At 44.5% G+C, this 27,002-nt stretch overlaps 1 protein-coding gene across 1 annotated transcript in view; it reads right to left on the bottom strand.

Annotated features, from left to right (window-relative positions):
* The window catches only part of LOC142567974 (tachykinin-like peptides receptor 86C), a 376,423-nt gene that overhangs the window by 30,051 nt on the left and 319,370 nt on the right, over positions 1–27,002 (bottom strand). Inside the window, exon 3 of the mRNA XM_075678072.1 lies at positions 623–773. Coding sequence (XP_075534187.1) covers positions 623–773 — 151 coding nt within the window. The remainder of the gene's footprint in view (positions 1–622; positions 774–27,002) is intronic.

Below are 27,002 nucleotides of genomic sequence, written 5' to 3'. Positions count from 1 at the left end.
CCTTCAGCGGCACTGGACGCCTGATTGCAAATGCGCAGTCAGCCGTGACGACCGCCAGCAGTGAGGCGGTTGCTGCGCATGCTCATTTGCAAACTATGCAAACCACTCGTTGTCAATAGACGTCGTACGTGCAGCTCAAATCAATCCTTTCAAACAGGCTAGAGAAGCATGTTGCAGCTGTAGTATAGCAACCATGTAGGGCGCACATAAGTTTCTATAATTTACCATTGTTGTACAATACGCTAGATTGTGCGCACCAGGGCTAGATGAATAGAATATGGGGCCGCAGGTAAGTGCTGCAACAACAGTGGTAATTGGTCCCGCATAGCGGGAGTTTGTGCTTGCTTTTTTGCATTTGTTTCGGGTGTCCTTGGTTTCGGCGGTTCCATCATCTTTCAAGACATATCCTTTTCTGCACTTCAATGGCTATACTCGCTGGCATTCGGCGTGCAACAAATGCAACAAGGTTACGAATGACAAAGAAGATATTTTTCGTTCTATTTCTTCACTCTAACGCCGAGAAAAACGTGTGGCAAGACCGTAAATGTGACTTAGTGCATTGATAACTAAAATAAACTTCCTTTCAGGTGAATTATTCCGTAACGCCGAGCGAAGGTCTTACCTTCCGTTTTGCTTGCAAGACGTTCTGCTGTCTCTCAGTGGACTCTCCTATTCCTCGGCTTCCCCACAGAACAACGCCCATGCCGGTGTAGGTGACCACCATGGTAATGACTGGAACCACGTAGGTCAGCACGAGGAACAACACGTTGTACCTATGTGAAAGAACAGTGCTGTGTTCATATGCGAGCGAATGGTAAGGCAATCAAACGTCAAAAAAAAAACTCTTCCGCTTCGGAACTTAAGGAAACAAGGCAATGACACTGTTGTACATCAACACGTTCACTTAATTGTACTTCAAGCCGCCAAGTTGCCCTCTATATCCAAATAACTCCAATAGGATTGCGCAAGCGCACTGCAATAGGATTGTGCAGCAGCCAAGTGACGCTGGTTTATCTCACATTTAGCTGGCTTTCTTTAAACGCCGAAATAAAAATCACCAAGCGGCATGTTCGTTGCCACAAAAAATTGTATCAGTCATTTCTAAACCACCTCTATAACGCAACGAAACGCACTTAGCAAGCGCTATGCTACTCCGGTCATCTAAAGCGCTTCTATTATCCCCTACCGACACGCGCTGGGCATCCCATAAATCCACTTCAGATATCTACGTAGCAGCTCTAAAAACTGCTGTCTACTACTTATGTAGTAGGCTACCTGAAATACTGAAAAGAAATCTTCAAAAGTTTTGCCACATAGTAAACACAACTAACAATGATATTTGATTAGGAGATTAATTTGGAAATGCTGTTTCCGAGGACATATGCATGATCATTGTTAATGAATCATTTACACATGAATTTCTGAAAACTGGCAATGTTTAATTTCCTATCACATGCCAACACGAATCCATGCATCCAACCATGCATCCTGTGAGCGTTGAGGTACACGAAATTAACAAGTTATTAGATAGTTTACCGCATCATTCATCACCAGGCTACGACTGCATTAACAGTAAGTTCCTTAAAAACACTATCCTCTTTAGTTCCGTGACAATAACAAAAATTTCCGACAACCCCTTAACTCGTGCCAACATTCAAAGGAACGGAAAGTTGGGAACGTGGTTCCAATCTATAAATCTGGCCCCAGAAACTCACCTCTTAATAATCGACCCATATCCCACATATAGTTGCTGTAAATTAATAAAGCACGTTGTTTTCATGAATCTAGCTAGCTCTCTAGAATCTAACTCATATTTTACTAGCGCACAGCATGGCTTTCGAAAATGATATTCCTGCGAAACACAACTAGTTATCGTTCACTCATGAACTGCATCGCATCCTAGATCGCTCATCCTGCGCTGTGCCTTCTTGGATTTCAGCAAAGAATTTGATGTTTGCCATGACCTTCTACTTTTTAGACTAATCTTGCTGAATATCGATCCTAACCTTTTAAAATGGATAGATCATTTCCTTACTAACCGCTTCCAATTTGTTACTGCTGACGGCCGTAACTCTACAATCACTGAAGTTCAATCGGGTGTACCAGAAGGGTCTATGCTGGGACCACTATTATTTCTCATCTATATTAATGATCTGACTGCTAAAATATTTTCTTGCACACATCTGTTCGCAGATGATTGTACGATCGTCGGGGAAATTAAAAGCACTGATGATACTATAAGAATACAAGCTGATTTGTATAATATATATGACTGGTGCGGTAAGTAGCTAATAGAAATAAATATTAACAAATGCAAAATATTGCGCGTATCAGGATCTAATTCTATACTCCTAGCACCTATCATCTGAACAGCGTTCCCTTAGATTTCGTCGAGTCATATAAATATCTTGGTATACACATTACAAGTAAATCAAATTGAACCATTCATATACAGGGAATCTTTAACAATGCTAATCGCATGCTTGGGTATTTACGGCGCACCTTTTTAAATGCACCGACTACTTTAATGTTACAGCTTTGTCAGAATGTCATACGCTCGAAACTGGAATATGCATCGGCAATATCGAATCCCAGTCATGTCAATCTCACTACGTCACTTTAACAAGTACAGAATAACTCTACCCGCTTCATTCTAACTATGACTGTGCCATTACTATAATCTTAATGAAAATTAGCCTAGCACCTATTCCACTAGCTAACCGTCACAAAGTCGCCAATCTTACGCTATTTCATAAAATTTTTAATGAACCACACTTCACGACGACTTCATCCTGCGGCCTCCGTACACCTGAAACCTCGTCGATCATCGGAGTAAGGTAGGAACTGATTCATGTCACACGAAGTTTTCCTTTCAGTCTTTCATCCCCCGTACATTTTAGGAATGGAACCACCTTCCCTGAAGTATTGTCGCCATCAGCGATAACAACTTTTCCGCGAAACATTAGCTGACATTGTATGCTTAGGAGAATCATTGTATTATGAGAACGAACTCCACTTGTTTGTTCGCTTTAAACTATTCCTCTGTAACCACTCCCCTATTTAGTGTCGTATCACCCTGATAGTATATTAAATAAATAAATAAATAAACAAATAAATAACCTGAATGAAATAATGTTGAATGATCTTAGCTATTTAACCAATTAGGCAGAATAGAAGAAATATTTTGAGGAGCGCTACATGAAGGCAAACCATACGTCGTTGGTGTCACCCAGCTGCGGTTGACCACTTTTTAAATCCTTCGTTCAAGTTACGCGAAGCTCCACTGTATATCTATAAATAATCTAGTGTTCTACCTAACGTTTGCCTTACGATTATTCATTTCCATGATGGTTGCAAGATTAGTTGTTCTTCATGGGAAAGACAGCTTCCCGTCTAAACTTAAATGACTTTTTATGAAAAAAGAAATGTTTCGAATGGCCATTTTATATAAACATTCACTAAATGGTGTTTAACTTGTTTGCATTTGCGGATACATAATTCTTAATTTATATATGTCGGTGCATCAGTAGTATAATATCTTTTCTGCCACACATACTTAGATAATCACCTTTCACGAACTATTTTCTAGGCTGCTCAAGTTGCGAAAGTAGACGATTGGCTTGCAGGCTTATGTTGGATTTCACGCATAAGTCAGCAAAGCGCTTATTCATAAGTCAACGGACTACCTTAAGTAGCCCTCCTTCGATCGAAATGAGAAAAACATGCGCCCAGCGTAACTCGAAAGTCAGAAAAAAAAAATAGTGACTCTCAGGTTGTCGAAAACAATGCAGTAATATTCGTCTTAACTTATTATGTCCTTCACCGGCTTTAAATATTAAGCTGTTTTTTTTTACTGCCCTCCAACCGCACTCAAAAGTACCGAAGCTACGCGACTTCATTGAAATTTTTACGACACGTGCAGTTGACAAAGACCGTCGTCGTATGAATTCAGAACCATTCATACCATAGCGAACGAGAAAATATCTTTATTGTTGATGTAGCCATGAGGCATTCTTAACTTTTTTTTTCTGAATAAAACGACGAAGGACTGGATCTGCCATGCCAACTACATTGTATGTGGTGAATACACGTATACACAATAAGCATGGAGTAAATATAACGAGCTCAAGAGGAAAAGCACCACATAGCGCCCATGTATTGAAATCGGCATGGAGGAAGGAAAAAATTGCGACGCCCTACCCAGTCCGCGCGCTAGGACAAAATTGTGGAGGATGTCCAGTAGTGTATTTCGCGGTAGCAGCCATGCTGTCGGGGCACAATGGTAATTTTCTTATGGTGGTGTGTGCTCATGCTTCTTCTGCCCCGTAGACAAAGGTGTCCTGTATGCAAGATTGCTGCATTCTCCGTGTTTTGTTTCGCTTTGTTATCTAGACTGCGCTTTCCCGGCTGTTTTAGCAAGGTGGGTCTGGGAGAAGTAAAAAGCGTGGAACGGGCGCGCACGCAACGCCGTAGGTAACGTGCCACGCCACGCACGAGGGACGATATGGGCGTATATTTGCCGTCCTCGCCGGATACATGCCGACGTCTCATCAAGGGCTCAGATCGCTCTGCTTCAAAACATGTACAATAAGTACCTTGCAGGTCAGTGACAGATCTGCAGTGCTCCTGCTTTTAATAGCAAACGATGCATTTGTGGCACGCAACATAGCGATGTGGAAGGAATGGAAATAAGCGGCTGCTGTGAGTAATTTTTTTGCTTTTCTTTAACTCGAAAGCTTGCTCTTCGGCATAAACAAAGCATGTTAAAGTACGCAAACAGATTTGCCTTGTGCAAAAAATCTAGAAGTGAACACTGATATGACCGATGAATCCAATGTTCAACGTCCGGTGGGCAGCCAGGCCGAAGGCCTGTTGCCCGGAGTTGGCAGACACAGCTTAGGTGAAATCCTGGGCACGTCCATAGCAGGTGTGTCACTGTCGCATTTTTGGATTTTTGGATTACTAAATGGGCACGATGTTTTGAAAGGACCATGGTACTGTTGTGGCCAGAGAGTGGCCACAGAGGGGATGAACGCGGCCCCGACACGCGCTGTGAGTAATTATGGGCACTTATATGTATTCTCGAGGGGCGCAGGCAAGTGAAAGTTGGCGGATGCAGTGCGAAAGTGAACAAGACTAGAGAGCAGAACGTACGCCTGCCCGCAAATCAAACGGCTGATGGTCGCACGCAGGCGCGGTCGACGCGCTATTTGCACACATACGGACTTACTGTTCGGCACCGCGTGGAGGATACCACAGAACTTTGTTTCCGTGAAGCTTCACTCACCGAGAGAACAATAAGCCTGAGGCCGTAGTCTGCGTATTTAAACGCGTAACGACCTTCTGCTCTGCTGGCCTCTTCGTCGGCGCGCTGTGTCTTATCGCGCCTCCGCGGTGCGCGGCCGCCCGAAACGAGTTGAATAAAGGAAAACGATTCCTACAAAGCCACGACCAGCGTACGCGTTCGTTCTCACAAGCTGCAGATGGGCTAGCCACAGGTCGTGATGTGCCTGTGCTCCCGGCCATCGCCTCTGCATTCTTGCAGTGCAATGAGAATGCACAGATTTATTTTCAGAAAAGCCGGTAAAAATTGCTGGGAACCGACCTTTCAGCGCTGGAGCGCAATATACGGAAGAAATGGACTCAGGTGTACATCGCGCTCGGATGCGTCGGTCGCGTGACTACGGCGCGCGCACGTCCGCGCAGCCCGGCGCGGTGGTGCGCCGAAGTCGAAAAAACGTAAGGAAGAGAGGAGGACCTGCCTCGACAAGATGGCGGATTAAAAGTAACTTCCGCCGTCCCTGAGCTTCAGAGAGCGACGTCAGGGTTTCTCTTCGGATTTGCCTTCCTCCATGGATCTCGGTAAGCGCGAGGGCACCGCCATGTTGCAACTTTCTGCAGGCGCCCAGGCAGACGAGCAATCAACGCGATCACGAGCTTTCCTCAGTATGGTGGCGCCATCTACTTCAGGCGTTTGTAAACGACCCTTTCACGCCTTGCAATCGGTACATATATGGAATGAACACTACACATATGCATACGTACGCACTGCGTGTAAACGGTTAATTTTGCATCATATATTTAAACTTTTTAGCGTTACAAGCATGATTTCGCAACACGGGCTTAAGTGTTTACGGTTGCTGCTATTTCGCCAAGCTTCTTCTCTAGAGCTAATATACTATCTCTATGGGAATAAATTTGCTTAAAGCAAAACAACTTAAAAAAGCCAGCCATAAACCACTATGCCGGACTAGAAGGAGGCACGTACACACACTCGTGAGACGCGACTGTGTGCGCACCTCCTTCTGGTCCTGCGTCTTGGTTTTCGCAGATTTTTTTTTTCGCTTTAAACATTAACTAAGTGGCCCAGTAATTCACGCTTCTAAGTTAGTATTCTTGTACCCTCAGCTCCTTTCTACGTGTGTCCTCTCCCACGGACGTCTCCGGCGACTATGTGTGTGTCTGTGCCTCCTTCTGGTCCTGCGTCTTGCCTCGCGTTTTTTTTTTCGCCTTAAAGAAGAACCACCCACCACGCTACTCACGCTTCTAAGTTAATAAGAATAAATCCGCATTCTCCATGCCGGACGGCGAACCACGTGACTGCTTGTCACGGACTGCTGTTCACAATATGTCGTTCGCGGCACACGCGGGCGCCAACTACCGAGCTATTTCTCACATAGGCAATTTGGCGGTCGGACAACGCGAATTTATTCTTAGATATCTTTTTAGGTCTGGGAACAAGCACTGTGCGTTTAACGTAAAAAATTCAAAGGTTTTATCAACAAGATTGTTTCAGAAAAAGCAACCGTCATCATCCGAATTAGCAGAAACAACAAAAAACATCGCAGCCAACCACGAGCCTCACGCAAAATGTAGTTCGTTGCGTCATATATACAAGATATTAAGACCTAGCAAACATCTTCATCTTTGTCCTGAGATCTAGCAGCGCCTGTTGCTTGTTGGAATCGCTGCCAAATCTCGTAAGCTATGTACAGCCAGTTCAACCTCTCTCCTTAGACATAACAACACCTAAAATCGACAAACGAACTCGGAAAGAGCGCCGACTGGTCCCGAATACTTCGCAGTCGACAAAGAAAACATAGGGAGGTTAACCAGAGGATATCTTCGGTTGGCTATCCTGTACCTGGGAAGAGCAAAAGGGGTGCGGAAGATGAGAGTGTAAGAAGAAACGGAAAAAATAGCACAAACGTTAGTTGGGAACTAACAGGCAAGTGCACGACGACGACTCCATAGATCCTAAGCGGACGGCATTCCCTTCGGCGACACCGCCATCTCTAATATTTTTGCCACCTTCTTCATGGGTTGTTCGCCTCGTCCGTTGTCTGGATGCTCTTCGCAGCTGGGAGCGTTGCGGAATAATTCCCTGTGGAACAGTTGTCTACGAAGCCGTCCGACGTGTGGATACAGTAATAATAATGCAACGTCGTTCATTGTCCCACCACTCTAATCTACACTAATTAACTACAATGCATCTCATTTCTTTATCCTCCGGCGATGAGTGCATCATATATGATGCACAGGGACAGCCCCATGCAAGGAACACCTTTACTGAAGGAGAACTAATGGCAATAATACAATGACGCCCTAGCGACGTGAGAGATGACTGGACAAACAACAGTAAGCATGTAAGGCAGGCACCATAATTGAGGCTGGTTTCTTTTCTTCATTTGTCTGGCCGCAGCCAACAGCAGTTTATGCAAAATTCAGGCAGGACTGCACACAGCTAACCGTTTCTCACACCTCATCCCACTGGATGCATAGCGGTAACTGAAACTGTAATCCAAGAAATGGTGATCAGACGTGAAAGATATATTGAAGGAATTGGTACGTTCCCTCGGTGCGAAAATCTTTCGATAAATTAGGGTCAAAGCGGCAAATTGGGTGCGCTGCAGTGACCATAGGATGGTAAGAACTCGAATTAGCCTAGACCTGAGGAGGGAACTGAAGAAACTGGTACATAAGAAGCCGATCAATGAGTTAGCGGTAAGAGGGAAGATAGAGGAATTCCAGATCAAGCTACAGAACAGGTATTCGGCTTTAACTCAGGAGGAGGACCTTAGTGTTGAAGCAATGAACGACAATCTTGTGGGAATCATTAAGGAGTGTGCAATAGAAGTCGGTGGCAACTCCGTTAGACAGGATACCAGTAAGCTATCGCAGGAGACGAAAGATCTGATCAAGAAACGCCAATGTATGAAAGCCTCTAACCCTACAGCTAGAATAGAACTGGCAGAACTTTCGAAGTTAATCAACAAGCGTAAGACAGCTGACGTAAGGAAGTAGAATATGGATAGAATTGAACATGCTCTCAGGAACGGAGGAAGCCTAAAAGCAGTGAAGAAACTAGGACTAGGCAAGAATCAGATGTATGCGTTAAGAGACAAAGCCGGCAATATCATTACTAATATGGATGGGATCGTTCAAGTGGCTGAGGAGTTCTATAGAGATTTATACAGCTCCAGTGGCACCCACGACGATAATGGAAGAGAGAATAGTCTAGAGGAATTTGAAATCCCACAAGTAACGCCGGAAGAAGTAAAGAAAGCCTTGGGAGCTATGCAAAGGGTGAAGGCAGCTGGGGAGGATGAGGTAACAGCAGAATTGTTGAAGGATGGTGGGCAGATTGTTCTAGAGGAACTGGCCACACTGTATACGCAATGCCTCATGACTTCGAGCGTACCGGAGTCTTGGAAAAACGCTAACATAATCCTAATCCATAAGAAAGGGGACGCCAAAGACTTGAAAAATTATAGACCGATCAGCTTAATGTCCGTTGCCTACAAAGTATTTACTAAAGTAATTGCAAATAGAATCAGGAACATCTTAGACTTCAGTCAACCAAAGGAGCAGGGAGGATTCCGTAAAGGCTACTCAGCAATAGACCATATTCACACTATCAATCAGGTGATAGAGAAATGTGTGGAATATAACCAACGCTTATATATAGATTTCATTGATTACGAGAAAGCGTATGATTCAGTGGAAACCTCAGCAGTCATGGAGGCATTGCGGAATCAGGGTATAGACGAGCCGTATGTAAAAATACTGAACTATATCTACAGCGGCTCCACAGCCACCGTAGTCCTCCATAAAGAAAGCAACAAAATCGCAATAAAGAAAGGCGTCGGGCAGGGAGATACGATCTCTCCAATGCTATTCACAGTGTGTTTACAGGAGTTATTCAGAGACCTTGATTGGGAAGAATTCGGGATAATAGTTAATGGAGAATACCTTAGTAACTTGCGATTCGCTGATGATATTGCGGTGCTTAGGAACTAAGGGCACCAACTGCAATGCATGCTCACTGACCTGGAGAGGCAAAGCCAAAGGGTGGGTCTAAATATTAATGTGCAGAAAACTAAAGTAATGTTTAACAGTCTCGGAAGAGAACCGCAGTTTACGATAGGTAGTGAGGCACTTGAAGTGGTAAGGGAATACATCTACTTAGGACAGGTAGTGACTGCGGATCCGGATCATGAGACTGAAATAATCAGAAGAATGAGAATGGGCTGGGGATGCGTTTGGCAGGCATTCTCAGATCATGAACAGCAGGTTGCCATTATCCCTCAAGAGAAAAGTATATAACAGCGGTGTCTTACCAGTACTCACGTACGTAGCAGAAACTTGGAGGCATACAAAAAGGGTTCTACATAAATTGAGGACGACACAACGAACTATGGAAAGAAGAATGATAGGTGTAACGTTAAAGGATAAGAAAAGAGCTGATTGGGTGAGGGAACAAACGCGCGTTTCTGATATCTTAGTTGAAATCAAGAAAAAGAAATGGGGGGCATTGGCTGGACATGTAATGAGGAGGGAAGATAACCGATGGTCATTCAGGGTTACGGAGTGGATTCCAAGGGAAGGGAAGCGTAGGAGAGTGCGGCAGAAAGTTAGGTGGGCGGATGAGATTAAGAAGTTTGCAGGGAAAACATGGCCACAATTAGTACATGACCGGGGTAGTTGGAGAAGTATGGGAGAGGCCTTTGCCCTGCAGTGGGCGTAATGAGGATGATGATGATGATGATGATGATGATGATGATGATGATGATGATGATGGCAAATCGGGGGTGTAGGTTCTTATTTGAAAAGACGGTAGCGCAAAAAAGACGCGCAGGGTGACGTGACGACAAGGACTAGGGCTGATCATCAACACCTTCCTAGACACACCGTGCGTTCCCCTCGGCCGAAGAGTGTGGTTAAGGAACACACCAGAATACTGAAATAGTATTCCTCGAGGAACCACGGTATGCTAAGCTTTGTTATTCTTAAGGTTAAGTTGGCTGTCTACCTGTACAATATCATGTATTATTGCCATATGGATTATATATGAACACTAAAGACGCATTTTCACCGCAGCAGTCGTTGGAGTCGGCGTTGCAGTGGTGTTCCGTATAAAGTGCAAGTGAGATAAGATCCTATCTCGCCCCGCACCCAGTACACTGGGAGCATGAGGGGAAGCATCCGAGGATGAGCCGAGAACGATCGTGGCTTGATGCGCGAACAATCTTGGACGTCACGTCACAAAGCGCGCACAAGACGAGAAGGGTGGGAGGCGAGCGCGTAGAACCATGAAAAGCGCGCACTATGGATATGGAACGCGTGGAGAGGGGAGGCGGCAGGTGAGCGCACGTGTCCTCCTCAAGCCAGCCATGCGCCGACTGCGCCCTGTCTGAGTGCGCGATCATCCCAGCCACGGCAGCCGCATTTAGGTGGGGGCTAAATTGGAAAGCACTCGGGTACCTAGAATAAAGGGCACGCTAAGGAACCCCAGGTGGCCCAAATTATTCCGGAGTCCCTCACTAAGACGTGCCTAATGATCAGATTGTGGGTTTGGCGCACAAAACCGCCTAATTTGAATTTTCTTGACCAGCGGGTGCACAGCCCGAGCGAGCCTAGATAGCTCGTGGGTGCATGGATGTGACGTAATCTCAATTTTCGGAGAGAAAAAAAAGTATATAGAAAGACAGGGAGGCTAAGTAGAGGTAGTTCCGTTTGACTACATTGCACAGTGGGATGTATTAGGTGAATAAAAAAAGAAAGAGGGCGACAGAAGGACCGAGAGAGAGGAAGAGAGACGATCTCAAACAATTCGCGCACATACTTGAACGGTAGGGGGTGGCGTTCTGAAAGACTATCATAAAGGCCCGTAGACCGCAGGAATCTTACTAACGCGAATAAGGGTTTCAGCGCGGATGTTCTTTGGCAGCACTGGCCTAAACCATTTATTTCTGATAGTGGATAATTGTCAAATTTTTTCAGCACTCTGCACATCACTTGTCTATCGGCAGCATAGCACAGGCAGACACGCATAATGTATGGGAGCGTCTCTTCACAGCTGTATATGTCGCACGTGTGGCAGCTGGCCATTCCAATAAGGAAGAGATTTCAGTTCGTAAATGCAACTCCTAGCCACAGACGGTGCAGTCTGGTCTGTTCACGTCATGGCAACCCAGGCGGCAGATGCATCTGTATATCCAGAGACAACGAACGCAAACGAGACATGACGAAAACGTTCGAGTCCCTCAGGGGAAATGTAAATTCACGGGACATCAATCGCAGCCCAGACGCGCATTCTGTTTCGCGCAGTCTGTTCGCGAAAGCGAAATCAAGACACATTGAGAAATTTCATTTGCAGATAGGACGGCTTCATCGACGTGTTCATTCCCGCTAATGTTGCAATTTTCTGGAAGCCACTGAAAGATTATATTGTGTCCGTTGTCATGTCTGCGATAATCTGTCCAATTTCTTAGGACAGTTGTTCATAGGTCCGTGGCGCATTGGGCTTTGTATGCGCTGGAATGACTAAAAATTGTCGATTGTTTCGGTGGTTCCTGATAAATGAAATCAAGTGCGCAACGAAGTGCGACAAGTTCTGCATCTATCGAGGTGGTAGCACATGAGGTCCTTTACTTTATTTCTGCAGATCTTACCGAGATAATGGCTGTGGCAGCAGAGCTGTTGAGTTTTACGGAACAACCTGTGTAGACATGTTGGCGGTATATGCAGACGTTGTAAATGTGTTCTAAAGTTGCTTGCTTCAAAGCTTGCAACGGCGCTCCAGCTTTCTATCTGGTGCCTGGAATTGTCAGTCGTACTTGCGACCGGTTGAGACACCACAGTGGGTTGATAATCCTGTAGCAGGCGTGAATTATGTTGGCTTATAGGACTGATGTGTTACTGCTGCTGCTGAAATAGAAGAACTAAAGGCACGTATTGTGTCATTAGAAGAAACAATCACAGGAGTGGATGATATTCGTTCTTCACTGGCTAATGTTGAGGCACAGCAGCGTCAGAATCAGGCAACATTGTCGACTTTTTGTTCAAAAATTGACGATATTGAGAATCGTCAAAGGCGGGATAATCTACTTTTTTATGGTTTTCAAGATAGTGATACTGGCGAAAACGCAACTAAATCAAGTGAACTTGTCTCAAACCTGTGCCGCACTAAACTGGAACTTAATGATGTTGGAATTGAGCGCGCTCACAGGATAGGAACCTATCGAGCAGATAAAGCACGCCCAATTAGAGTGAAGTTTTCCTCTTTCAAAGAACGCCAACAAGTGTTAAATAATGCACGCAAGTTAAAGGGCACGAACTACAGCATTTCCGAAGATTTTTCACGCGTGGTGAGGGATAAAAGAAGCCTTTTATGGAATTTTGCGAAACAGAATCGGCAAGAAGGTATAAAAGCAGTACTGAAGCTTGATACCTTGTAAATGGGCAACAACCGCTATCAGATTGATAGCGTGACCAACAAAGTGAAGCAGATGTGACCATCACCAGTGACTAACATAAAGGAAATGCTCAGCGTTTTGATGATAAACTGCAGGAGCATAAGAAATAAAGCCTATTCTTTCCATATCCTTCTTCGATCATTTGAGCCGTCAATAGTTATTGGCACCGAGTCATGGTTGGACTCGAGTGTCTTAAATTCTGAAGTTTTTCCAGATGGCTATCATTTTTTCAGACGCGATCGAGGAGCAAGAGGGGGAGGGGTATTTATTCTTGTTCGCTCAAGCTTATCGTGTGTTCCACTTGAAGGTTCTACAGCCGGTCTTGAGTCTGTTTTTTGCAAAGTGAGGCTATCTAATGGGAAAAGTCTTGTTATTGGATCATATTACCGTCCTCCCGGAACATCATACGACCAGTTTCTTCAGCTGTCTGCTTTCCTTGATACGCTTGAGAACGATATCATAATACTAGGGGGAGATTTTAATCTTCCGGGTATAGTCTGGTCGTGCGATGACCCGGCAGCGTCGGTCACTGGCCATGTGCACTCTGCATTTTTTGATCTCGTCTGTGATTTTACGTTTCAACACTACATTCGTGATGCGTCACGGAGCGACAGCACAGGTCACGTACTTGATTTGCTCTTATGTAATGTCCCGAACATTTTAACACATGTGAATGTACTTCCCGGCTTAAGTGACCATTGTGTTTTTACTGCTGATATAAACGTTCATTGTGTGTCCGTACCGAAGAAGGAACCCAGAAAGATTTACGTGTATAAGAGGGCTGATTTCGCCGCTATAATTTCAGCGTTTGAGTCATATTTTCCTACCTTTGATGCATTAGTTGATGAATTGAGCATTGAAGAGTTATGGAAGCTGTTTAAAGACAAGCTGTTTGAATTGCGCAATGCATTTGTTCCTACTCATGTTATCTCATCTAAACGGTCAAAGGATAAGCCTTGGTTTAATCACCAGCTGCGCACACTAATACAAAAAATTAGGAAAGCTTATCTCAAGTTTCGGAGAGTGAAGTCCCCGAATACTTGGTTAGAACTGAAATCTTTGAAAAAAAGCTTTCAGAATCTTGCGGAGCAGGCCAAGCATACGTATTTCGAAAACCTTGGCGTGAAGCTGCTCAAAGATTCCAGAGAGTTCTGGAGATTTGTTAGGTGTAACGGTAAAGAAAACAATTCTATCCCCCCTTTAAAGAGCTGTGAAACCATAATTGACGCTGATGAAGACAAAGTGAAACTTTTTAGTGATTTTTTCTTGTCAGTGTTTAGACCAAGGCGTTCTCGTACTCTTAATGTGATCTGCCAATTGGACATTAAACAAATGCCTGAGGTTATATTTGGTGTAGAAGGTTTGCGTAAATTACTGCAGGAGATGAAGCCGAGGACCGCTTGTGGCCCTGATGATATTCCGGCAGCGATTCTTAAAAACTGTTCTGGAATATTGTGTTTTTACTTTTCTCGATTATTTACAAAGTGTTTATCTGAGTCTTGTTTACCGTGTGATTGGAAGCTGGCACGGGTTGTACCCATTCACAAAGGCGGATCGAGAAGTGCCGTTGAAAACTACAGACCGATATCTTTAACAAGTATCACAAGCAAGTTAATGGAACACATAATTTATACTTCAATCATGTCGCACTTAGTTAAGCACAATATTCTAAGCTCTAGTCAACATGGTTTTCGACAAGGTTTTTCATGCTCTACACAGTTAGTAGAATTCTTTCATGAACTGGCCTCAGCAATAGACAAAACCAAAATAATAGACTGCATATTTCTAGATTTCAAAAAAGCCTTTGATGTCGTTGCACATGATCTTCTCATCTAAAAACTTAAGGCCTACAAGTTGGACAATAGTGTCATAGCTTGGATTGCCGAATATCTTCGTGCAAGAGAGCAGTCTGTGGTGCTCAACGGTTTTTCTTCTGTATATGTTCCAGTTACCTCAGGTGTTCCTCAGGGATCAGTTTTAGGTCCCCTTTTATTTCTGCTCTTTATTAATGATATTGAAAGTGATCTTACGTCTTCATTTAGAATGTTTGCGGATGACTGTGTCATTTATATAGTCAGAGATAACGCAAATGACATTTCATTATTACAGACTGATTTAGACCTTATAGGAACGTGGTGCAATACGTGGGAAATGTCACTAAATGTTGAAAAATGTGTTCACGTCACCTCTTCAAGGAAGCGCGCATTTGAGCCATGCACTTATACCTTGAGTAATATGGTATTAAAGGAACTTGACGAATACAAATATTTAGGAATTTTAATGACGTCTGACTTAAGACGGAACAGGCACATTACGCATATTAAAAATAAGGCAATACGTTCATTGGGTTTCCTCCGCCGTAACTTCAGTCAAATACCGAATAAATTAAAAGAGCGATTGTATTTCACTTATGTTCGTAGTTTACTTGATTACGGTTGTATTTGTTGGGATCCGTACACGGGTGATCTCACAGAACAGCTTGAAAGCGTGCAGAATAGAGCAGCTCGGTTTGTTCTTAATGACTATAGTAGAAAATTAACTATGACAGAAAGTAAAATAAAATTATCGTGGCAGGCATTAAAGCCGGCGAAAAAACCTGAGGTTGAAATTTTTCCACGCTGTTTATTATTCAAAAACAGGGATTGAGAGAGAAAGATATATTAAGTCGCCTACTTATACGTCGTTGAGACGCGACCATGCGCTGAAAGTCTGCGAGTATCCTTTCAAGGGTAACTTTAGGTATTCTTTTTTTGTTTGGTCTATCAGAGAATGGAATGCTCTTTCGCCGGACATTGTTAATATTGAAAACAATGATGCGTTTTATCACGCCTTATGTATGTGATTACTTGTTCCTTCCTTTAATATGTAATCCCCCCTGCTGTAATGCCCGCATGGGCGATGCAGGTATCTAATAAATAAATAACTAAATAAATAAATAAATAAATAATACTTTTGGCAAAAGTTGAATGTGGCCTCTTTGCTGGCAAGCAAGCAAGATGGTGTGAGGGAATCCGAGTGAGGTGTCTGATGTGTGCTCGTGGGATATCTGTAGCAGTGTAGAGCGTCAAAGGAGAATGTGTCCATGGCAATGGCCATTGTCGCAATCGATGACGTAGTTTTTGTGAGACCAATACAAGTTCCAAGCGCTTGGGATTGCAAACTCTGAAATCTGCGGATATTTGTAGTGCAAATATTTCCTAGTACACATAAACCTCACCGCAGGAACGCCAAAAATAGGGCTTTATATAATTGCAACGCGGATGGTACTGTAGCGCCTCAGGACTTCCCGCCGAGAAACGCGAGGAGGTCCACAATGGCGGTCAAACGCTTCGTCATGTAGGAGACGTGAGGGCTCCAAGTCACGTCTCCCTTAATGATGACGTGAATACATCCGTGCCTTCGTCTGTAAGGTACATTTTGGCCCTTAATCAGCAAATCATACGGGACGACGCGTTGAAGGGAGAGGCAGCAGAAGCTTTATAGCTCCCCTCTGTTTGCGTTCTTCATCACGCCAGCGTTGTGACAAGGTTCGTTCCTGGCCATCAAGTAAGATCTATTCATATTTGCTTATTTGCGCGTGACCCCATGCTGCCTAATTTATTATTAGACGAATGTTTACCGCAAATAATAGGCCCGATGAAACTTGCAAAATTACTTCGTGCAGTGATGCATTACTTTGCTATCGCTGTCAATGATTCGCCTGTCCGACAAAACTGTGCCTTTTATGAAGATATTTAATATGTACGGATCCCTAGAGTAAGCAGCGTCAAGCGCGCCTTGAGGTCAACTCATTGCAGGTCTCCTATGTTACTGGAGACGACTGTGCTTATCAGATAATCAAGAATATTTTTACCACATTGTATAGCTTGTTGCAGCATACCATAGTACCATAGAGTTGTACCAATCAGGAAATAAGATCTGCGAGAAACGAATATTATTTTTTTGGCCATATGACATCGCCGCAAACAAAAGCATCCAAAGGGAAGAGGTTACACATTTGATCTTGATAATCAGCTTTTTTTTTTCAGAAGTGTTTTGGACTGATGTTAAAAGCGCAGGTTTACGGCCGTAAATAACGTGCTGGATTACAGAACCCACTTACCAGCTTACACTTTCATCATTCTGAACAATAAAGGCAAACTCGAGCCGTAGGAATAGCGCAGCTGTAAATGAGTGAGACAGGAAACGTTGAAGGGGAACAAACCCGCTAGAAAACACCTTGGGGCCCTATAACTAAAACTATTCAAATATGTTTTTATTCCAATCTCCTGACGCCAAATTTGCGCAACCGCCGACGCAAGCATCGGGTGGTCCCCCGTAGCGTTGTTTGAGAAGACCAATCAAACGCTCTCATCATTTATAGGAGGTCACTTTTAGTTTGCTTCTAAAACGAATAACATTGCCTAAATTGAGCGGTTTTTCTTATATAATTGGCGCAGTCCCCCCTTCGCCGTTTTCCTCTCCAGAAAAAGTTCCCGGCAACGCCATTCGACATAACATATGCTTTCGCGAAGGTAGAGTATACGCAATCACCTGCGTGATAACTGGTGATCTTGTTTTTCCACGTTTCACGTTATTCTCAGAATACTACACTTCAGTATAATTAGTAGCCATGTTTAAAAAAATAACACAGCACATTTACATGCTGAAACAGAACATATCCTTACATCTCTCAATGACATTAGCTTGTATAAAGATTTCTTTGTAAGTTTAGCTTCAAAATACAAAAGAAGATGCTTCGTTTTCCCACCCTAATATTTTCTTTCTGTGGTGTTTCTTTAGAATAAGGGGTGTTAGGCAATACACGAACATAATAGGCCAGGAGAAAATTTTCAAAATTAGCAAGACATTACCTTCCAAACAGCCAGCATCGCTGATTCATCTCATGCCGTTCATAATTATAATCGCGCGCAGAACATATAGGAAGGACTACTGCTTGCAGGATAAAAAAAAGGAAAATTGGAAATGCAAATAGTGGCCAATCGCTAATAAATGTACAAACGCTATAGAAGAGGGCCGAGCAGAGAGCAAAACATGTGGAGGGCGAAAGGATACAATACTGTAGATTTGCGCGAAACAACTCACTAAAACCAGTGCTGGTTCTAAACAAAGCGTGCAGAAAATTTCTTGTCAGTTCGCATTCATTGATTGAAAAAAATTTGCTTGAATAATGCAGTTACTTTACACCATTAGACCTTTTTCGCGCCTACGTTGACGTTTTACAGTGCCGTTGCTATAAGCTAGGTTCTGGTGGTTTGTGTGCGTAGGCAAAAAAAAAAAAAGATGGCGGCCACCCCAGAGCTAAAATAGCTAAAGCATAAAGCAAAAGCGTATCACCGGGTATTCACCAGCTGCGTTTATTCGAGAGAAGTTTCCAAACATAGTGTGATAAAAATATCATAATGAAAAAGGTAAACCGGAATATGCTCTGTTTATTATGGATTGTGGTTTGATATCACGGGCTGTATAGGCAAACCAAGTAACCTAATCTCACTTCCCTTGCACCCGTACAATGGGTAGGCCGCGTGTGGTGAGGAATGCGGGAGAACAGCGCGCCTACGAAGAACGCCGTCGTGAACAGAAGCGGCAATGAGCGCGGCGACAGCGCGCGGCATGTAATATGGACGAAGATCGTGCCGCAAACGCCAAGCGTATGCCCCTTTGCTTCGGTCAACGCTACCGACTCTACTTGCATCGTAATTGTGGGTGATCTCAACATGGACGTGACTCGGCCAGACGGAAAGTGGTTTGTCGCGTTCCTTTCGAAATGTTCCGCATTCAATGTTACACAAACATCAGTGTGCCCAGGAGTCGCCACCGGTTTGTGTATAGTCCTCACATTGGCCAAGACCCTTTTCACTGTCGCCACAGAGCCACTGGGCGTATATCATAGCGACCGTAAAGCGATAGTCACCTTGCTGACTAAATAATAACTCCAGAAAAGCAAACAAAAGATGGCTAAAAATAGAAAAGCATTGAGTATGCAAATTAATAAAACAAAAACCGAAACAGGAAAAAGCGAACTTTATTATGGTACGTGTCTTTTATTTTCAATCAACTTGTTTATTACCAACATATTTATCACCACATATGCAACTCGCTGGTCATCCACCTTCATAGAGTGGAATGGTTGCGATTTTTTTTTCCTTAAGGAACAGGGAACGACAGGGCACTGGGGATCACCTAGGGCCAGAAAGGGGTACAGAAAAAGAAGTGCATTTGCAGAATCGGTGGTGGCTGGCAGGTCACTCCACAGTGAAAAAGGAGGGCATGACTAAGGGTAGCAGAAAAGAGCGTGTGTCAGCTGTACAGCATGTCGTAAGAGGTTCGACGATCGGCCGCCGATTTTTGGCGAGCACTGTAAATACACGAAGCATGAGAAAGTTTATAAGCGATGATATACAATGCACCCCGCGGGGAACGACGTAAGTCAAGAACGGTGTAATCAACGATTGGCGGTGGAAAAAGGAAAAGTCACTTCCCTCGGAGAAACGACCGCAAATGTGACAGGCGCACTGGTGAAAATGGCAACAGATTAACGAGCGAAGATTAGGTTTTCCGGAGAAGACAACTCACTCACTCACTCACTCAGACTTCGCTGCTGTTGACGTTGCGGAATTTTTTAAAAAAATTGTTCACTTCGTGTAGTCTATCGCCTTGCAATGCTTGGAGTTGTGAAGGTGGGGGGTCCGAGCGGCCACGAAGGTACATGGCTGGTGCTGTGCCAGATGCCAAGAGAAAGAGACCTCTAACGCGACGTCTGAGCGATGAAAAAACATGTTTTGTGTACAAATTTACATGACGACGGCTTGCAACAACGGCTCCATGATTCTCGGTGCAGACTACATGTCAGTCATTTTACATGCCCGACCTCTTCATTGCTCTCATTCGTCTTCAACACTCCAGGTCCCCCTTTTGAACAGTTAATTTGCTCCTTTCGCTCGACAAGGAAATTCAACGCACTCTTTCTCGGCAAATTCAAACTGCTCCACAGTCCGTAAAATCCCTCCCATGGTGTCGCACCACCCCGCTCGACTCCGCCTCTGGTGCCCACCATTCGACCCGCCCTCGATGCAATTTCATGCGAAACCCGATGACGACACTGTTCCTCTGAAGTCGTCAGCGTAGGCGCCTTGCAGCAAATAATTAGTTGCACATGACCGCAGACCCATTACAGTTTGGGATCCCAGAACTGGTCTGGTTCGTCAGCTCTGGCTCGTGAAACAGACGAAGACGCGACACATAGTCGCTTGTCAGTTATCTTGAGATGAAGCTGCTTTCGTCGCCATTTCTGTGGCGTCAGCAAGGCGATGAAGCGTTGACGGCACTAGACAGCTCGCTAGACACGATCGCTGGTGGAGCCTATTTTGTCCAAAAGGACCATCAGGCATTACAGTGCCTATTGGATGTATTCATCGCCAAGCCTATAAAATGGGCGGCAAGTGCTTTGTCAAACAGCTCAACTTATGTAGAAATGAACCGCTGAAGAGTGTATCAGATCAGACACGAGCGGAAGTACGCAACAAAAGGAACGTTTATTTTACAAGAAGAGTGCCAATACCATGCATTCATTTTTAAATTTTACAGAATTTTAACAACTACCTGCGGCAGATGGCATGTTTCTAGTCGTTGAGCTGGATTATTAAAAGAGGTTGCCATCGCGAGGTCGACGCATATCGGTCACGTAACTTGGAACAGAAAGCGTGCCAAAAGACTTCTGCTAGAGACATCACCTAGTGCAGCGCAATTCATGCGCGTCTTGTAGAGGAGGGGACAAACACTGAAACGAAATAAGGCTGTGGAAAAATTGTTCCAAATTGCTTAAGCAATACAGTGCCAGGTCGAAATGCTCGTAATGATAATGCGATGGAATGTTGTCTGGTCTGATAATGCTCTCATATGAATACATAACCTTCTAAAGGATTGTGAGTGCTTCAGTGATTCAATGAATAGGTCTCGCATGTATTCCGATATTGTGACTGTGTGCTGGCCATACTACAATTTTCATCCATTGAAACATATTTTCTTATTCAGTCATGTATATTGACTGTATACTTAGTTGCTAGTAAATGTGAAGTGGCTTTTGAATCGTCTTTCGCACTATCGTTCATTCAATTTCTACTCCATCACGTTGCTAAAGAACGTACAAAAGCAATAGCCGTCATTGCCAGCCTAATTATGTTCACTTTGGCATAGAGACAACTCTTATAGAAACACGCTGGCGCATTAACTGAGGGGAGCTGTCAGCTCAGAAAAAAAGATATTGTTCGAGTAGCGGTCGAAATGACGGTCCTTCAAAGAATTTAAAGATCCCAACGTAAGTCTCGGCGTCACTTCCACTTCCTGGTGTGACGTAATTACTATTTGTCTTTGTTTTTTTCTGGAAAGAAGTATGAAAGTGGTGAGGGGGAGGGGGGCTGTCGCAGCACAAGATGTGTACGCCACTGGCCACGGAGTGTCTCCATGACGCAGAAAAAGCGTTGCTCCTAATCACCATGTTGAAGCGTCTGCAGATATTTTCTTTCTCTGGACGGGTCAAAACTAGCCCGCAATGATAGTTTGCTCAAACATTCGCAGATAACTATGCATTCCTGGGCGTGCTGATGTGTCCAATGAGAAATGACGCCTTTAGGAGAATGCACAGATGCGATGTTTTACCGGCTAGGTTGTGCAGAGATATTCCAGAGTAATTTGGAATATCTATTTGGACTCCTAGCATACTGTGCACTTCAGGCTGATCTGCTTGGTTAGGCACTTCAGCCACTGGTGACCACATGCCATCTTGCGGCTTTATGCCTTCTTGAGATCATATGTCACCCAATAAATCAATTTCCGTCAACCCGAACTTGCATTTATCAGCATTGGACGTCAAGCCAGAGTGTCTCGCTAGCTTGAAAACATGGCGAAGGCACACTCCTGAGCATATTTAGTAGCTACCCGAATTACAATGGGAATAATGTACACGCAGACTCGAGGGTTCCGGTCGGAAATTCCACTCACTGCTTTCCCGAAAACTTCCGGGGCTGAAGCTATTCCGAATGACAGTCCCAAGGAGCGGTAGCTCCCAAAAGGTGTGCCGAGCTTGCAGATCTTTGAGGTTGCTTCGTCTACAGGGATCTGGTAGAAGCCGGAGTTTGCGCCAAGGCGTGCAAAATACTTCGCCTCTGCGAGCTCTACCTCCATATCTCCACACTTCTGCATTTGATAATGTTGTTGGTTGATACAGTCGTTAATGTTGCATGGATGCATACGCATGCCCAGCCTTCAGTATTTCTTTTTTCATGATCACTAGTGGGGCTCACCCAGTCCGTCGGTTTGTTTACCTCCTCGATGATGTCGCCGTTCCAGCAGGTTTACCCCGTATCGCAGTGGCCCTCTCAATGCCAGTGGTACTGGTCGTGCTGGTATAACTATTGGTATAACTATTAATGGTGCGTCCTTGCGCAGAACCATGAGATACAGTGGTTTCAAGCAGCCGATTGTCCGAAATAAACCTTAGAATTTCTTTCTACTGTCATTGATGTCATCATAGCTTAGAGTCTCCGCCGAGCATGATGCGAGTTCCACGTTTATCCTACGATTAATCTAAGAATCACCGGGTTACTATTCTCACATTGAAAAAAAGACGCTGCTGCACCGATGATTCAAGGCATCTTCCCGAGTTTCCACGCCGATGTGCTTGATAGCATCACCACTTATTCGACCTACAAACGGCCCTGCTTGGTTTAAGCTTTAAGTCTCCTTTTCGTACTCGAGAGACAGAGTAACGCAACATATTGGATTGAGATCTGGTGTCCATTTTGAGCCTTAGAATTTCAGTCGCAAATTCTGCCTTAACCGTCCAGTCTGCCTTGCTGTTAACAGTATAAATCTTCATATTCAAAATATCCAACTTATTACTGCGTTCGTATACGTCATACACTTCTGTCCGTCTTTTGCAGAACAATGCGAAGTGATCTTTCTCATTTGCACCAAAACACATTTTGCCAAAGGTCGGACATAATGGACGTACGTGAGACCGATTGCATTTGGGGCAGTTGTACTGTTTAGAGTATTTAACTACCACAGCTAGGCGGTCTGCCAGCGACACTGCTTCATTTACCGAAACATGAGGAGCTGTCCGTCTAAAAAACGCAAGAAACAAGAATGGAATTCATAAAGTTGTTTATGTAAATATATCGTTATTATCAAATTTCGAAATATACACAGTGGATCTCAGTTACCCTCCTGGATACTGACAACTCACAAAATGCAAATGTGAGCCGAGAGAATAATGCGCAAGACAGATACGTCCATTATAGCTGCGCGGCGATAGGCGCTATACCATATTTACTCTTTATATTTACTATACATGGTATTCAAAATTAAGCTTTGTGGTTTTCCTAAAGTTAGACACTGGGAGGCACGTGAAGACCACCTGTGCAAACGCTATGTGTCCAGTGGGCACAAAGTGAGAATATAATTATCGCTGTCAGCAGCTCAATTAACTAAAATTGAATAATTTGCTTTTTGTTGACGGCAGTAGGTGGGTATGTTTGTATTGAAAAGTTAGAGGCCGTCCTGTTTCTACTCATTTTCCATTGGAAGAATTTTTCTAGCATATCTGTGCTCCGAGATATCCAACTCCAAATTTTAATTGCCGTTTGCATTATTACGCATGCAAGAGAGTGAGGATTGGCGCAAAGCTCCTCCCTGATGTGACGCGAGTGTTGCGTGCGTCGTTTAGTCTGACAGAAGAGGGGAGGCATAGGCAAAGGTGACAACTTTCCCCCTTCTCCTCTCAGCAGGCGAAATAAAAAATCGAAGAACCTGGAACAGCTGCCGTAACACGCGGCTGCAGAGCCTGTAACGATGACGGCAGCTGTCATGCGGAGATAATGGCGCGGGCGAAGAAGCCGGAGGGCAGTGCGTGTGCGTAATGGCGGCTTGATGAGCGGGCATGGTCCTTGCCTGGCCTACGCAAATAAAATGACTGTTGAATTCCAAGTACTGCAAGATTTATTGAAATCAAGGGCGTAAAACTGTTGCAAAATTTTTTATTTCAATTCTGCAATCAGCCCTCCGCAAGCGGCCAAGCACTTTTATGGACCACCCCCACTTCACCTGTCTGTCACGCGACGTCACAAAACCGCGATAGCGCCCCATCTTATATGACGTGTACACACTGATTAAGCATGATTTGACCGAACAAAAGAATGGTTATTTCTGATTCGATGCCTTTTCGCCATTAGGCCTCGGCTATTGGTCAAAAGTTTTCGGACTGCACCCGCTTCGCCCTCCTGTCACGCGACGTCACAAAATCGCCAACACTCACCGCGTCCGAGTGACATGTAGGCCTTGAAGATGCATTAATATGCCGAACAAAACGGAATTTTCATCTGAATGGCCGCAGGCTGCCCCGTTCCGAAAGGAATAAAAGATGGCTGCCGCGGATCGCTCAGGAACTGCTAGTCACACCTGCCAAAGAGCATGGGTTTATTTGCGCAAATTGAACATTTTGCATGGCCGTGTAACGTTTTCGAGCACTTTCGGCACGTTTACGACCTCATTCTGCCAACTATCCTTTGCTGAGGATCCATTTTAACGGCATTTTTACTGTCCGTTGCACGCCGGCGCGATTTTATACAAGCCACCGCAAGCTAAGTATTGGAAGCCTTACCAATCGCAGACACCGGCACCACCCTCTTCTTCCGGTTAAGTTAACGGTTTTCAGTGCAGTGGCTCGGCCCCATCGAATGCCTCTCCACATGAGCGGGCTCCCCGCCTCTTGTCAGCCAATTGGATAAGACAAGCCACTCAGTGAAGGCAATGTTATTCGTTTTTCAAGCAAACAAAAGCGACCACCTATGAACGAGGAGAGCGTTTGATTGGTCTGTTTAGACAACCCTGCGGGTGACCGCCCGATGCTTGCGTCGGCGGTTACGCAAATCTGATGTCAGGATCGACATCGGAATAAAAACATATTCAAGTAATTAGAAATTAAATTATGGGGCTTTACGTGCCAAAACCACTTCCTGATTATGAGGCACGCCGTAGTGGAGGACTCCGGAAATTTCGACCACCTGGGGTTCTTTCACGTGCACCTAAATCTAAGTACAGGGGTGTTTTCGCATTTCGGCCCCCTCGAAATGCGGCCGCCGTGGCGGATATTCGACTTGTTTTACGTTATAGTGCCCTAAGAAAAGAACAGCACGGCACACCGCGCTATAATATTGTGATTTCGCAAGCCGAGAGGAAGGGGAGCAGTTATCATCTTTGCCTATGCCTCCGCCCTGTTGTCAGGCCAAACGCCTAACACAACAGCCACCTGACATCGGGGAGGCGCTTTGCGCCGATCCTCACTCTCTTGCGTGCGTAATCATGTAGAACGACAATTAAAATTTGCAGTTAGATATCTCGGAACACAGATATGCTCGAATTTTTCCAAGTGAAACTAGAAACACGGTTGCCTCAAACTTTTCAATACAGACATAGTGCACTTAGTGTAGTTAACAAAAAGTCATTTAATCAATTTTAATTAATTGGGCTGCTGACAGCGATAATTATCATCTCACCTTGTGTCCCCCTGACAGCATAACTTATTTGCACAGGTGGTCTCCGCGTGTCTGCCAGTGCCTAGTTTTAAGAAAACCATAGAGCTTAATTTTGAACACCCCGTATACTCATCTGTATATGCGGCTGGATCGTGCTACAAGCATTCTTCTGCATCCGCGTTCATTACACGGGGCCTCTATCTAGAACCAATGCTTAAATTGTCCAGGGTGAAATCTACTGTCACCGAACTATTTGCTGTTCTCTCTGCCTTGCGCGTCGTATATAGCTTCAGAAAAAATCGCGCATTAATGGCTAATATTCAGCGATTCTCAAGCCGCCCTCACAATACCAGAGAGAAGAGACAGAACTGCGTTCAACACATATTTAGTATAAGAAACCCTAAAAGTGCGCACAAAATTCAGCGCAAAAAAAAAAACTTGTGATGGAGCATATCAGTGGATACCAGAACACTGCAATGTTCATCGGCAAACTTCAGCGGATGCCTCTGCAAAACAGACGCAGGAGAAATGGTATACCTTAAATTTAACTTTTACTCGTAACCAAGTCCACCTACTGCTGAAACAGATATTATGTCGCCTTATGAAACAAACATCTGCTTTGATGGAAAATTAAAGCAATCAGGGTTATTCTTATAGAGCCTTGCATCAAAATATCTATTCCGCAGAAGCTGAGTGACAAGAGAAATTTTGTAACCTTATTCCACCATCTGAGGCTTGGCACACCATATACCCGCCAATTTTTGCATAGAATTCGATTCTCTGCTAGTCCACAGTGCCATTGTGGTCACGCTGACGTATATGTACAACACCTCCTTCATGAACGCCCATGCCACGATATGGCGAGGCGAATAGTGCACCTTTCTATGTGCTTTTTACCCATGGGAATGGACAGTCTGTGGAAAACGCGAATGATGGACCGAAATGCCGAAGCGGTGGTACCTAAAGGGTACATTTTATCCAAATGACACTACACCTAACAGGTGTTTATGATGGACTCGATATACAACCGGACTGGTAGCCTATTTTGGTGAGGCGCTTATCGTTACTACCCTTCTAAAGTGAAACCAACGTTTCTATTCAAAGTATGAACGCTGTCTTTTCTGTGTGTGAATTTCATTGTGCCCTCCATTCTCTGACTATCCAGGAATGGTGAATGTCGGATTGAATGCTACTGTAATAAATATTGTTACGTAGGAAGACGCAGAGGAAAGCTATATACAAGTATATTTCCAAGGGAATACGCCGGACTAGGCCAAGAGGCAACACCCCGCGCTAGCCTCCAATCGTTGTCGTCGTCTTCTCACTGCTCGTCTCTTCGCCATTGCAAATACTGCTCCGTAGCACTATCCCCGGCGGCAAAAGCGCCGTCCCGGAGCGACTAAAGGCCGGACTCGGAAGCAGTGTAGTAGGCTTTGAGCCTACTGACTTGCACGTCATCACTAGATGCCAGAGTATAGGACGAGGTAAAACTCACAGGAGCGATTCGTAGTCACAGGCGTCACCTGGCGCAGCACGCGGTACGGCCCTGTATATCGCGAAAGGAGCTTTTCTGAAAGTCCGACGTGACGAGAGGACGACCACAGGAGCCGAGCGCACCAGGAGAAAAACTGTACGTCACGGTGGCGGGCGTTGTACTGACGCTGCTGAGTGGTTTGCGAGGCCGTCAGTCGAACACGGGGCAAGCTGGTGT

This window comes from Dermacentor variabilis, unplaced genomic scaffold, assembly GCF_050947875.1.
Source record: "Dermacentor variabilis isolate Ectoservices unplaced genomic scaffold, ASM5094787v1 scaffold_15, whole genome shotgun sequence".
NCBI lineage: Eukaryota > Metazoa > Arthropoda > Arachnida > Ixodida > Ixodidae > Dermacentor > Dermacentor variabilis.
This window is presented reverse-complemented; position numbering and strand designations above follow the sequence as displayed.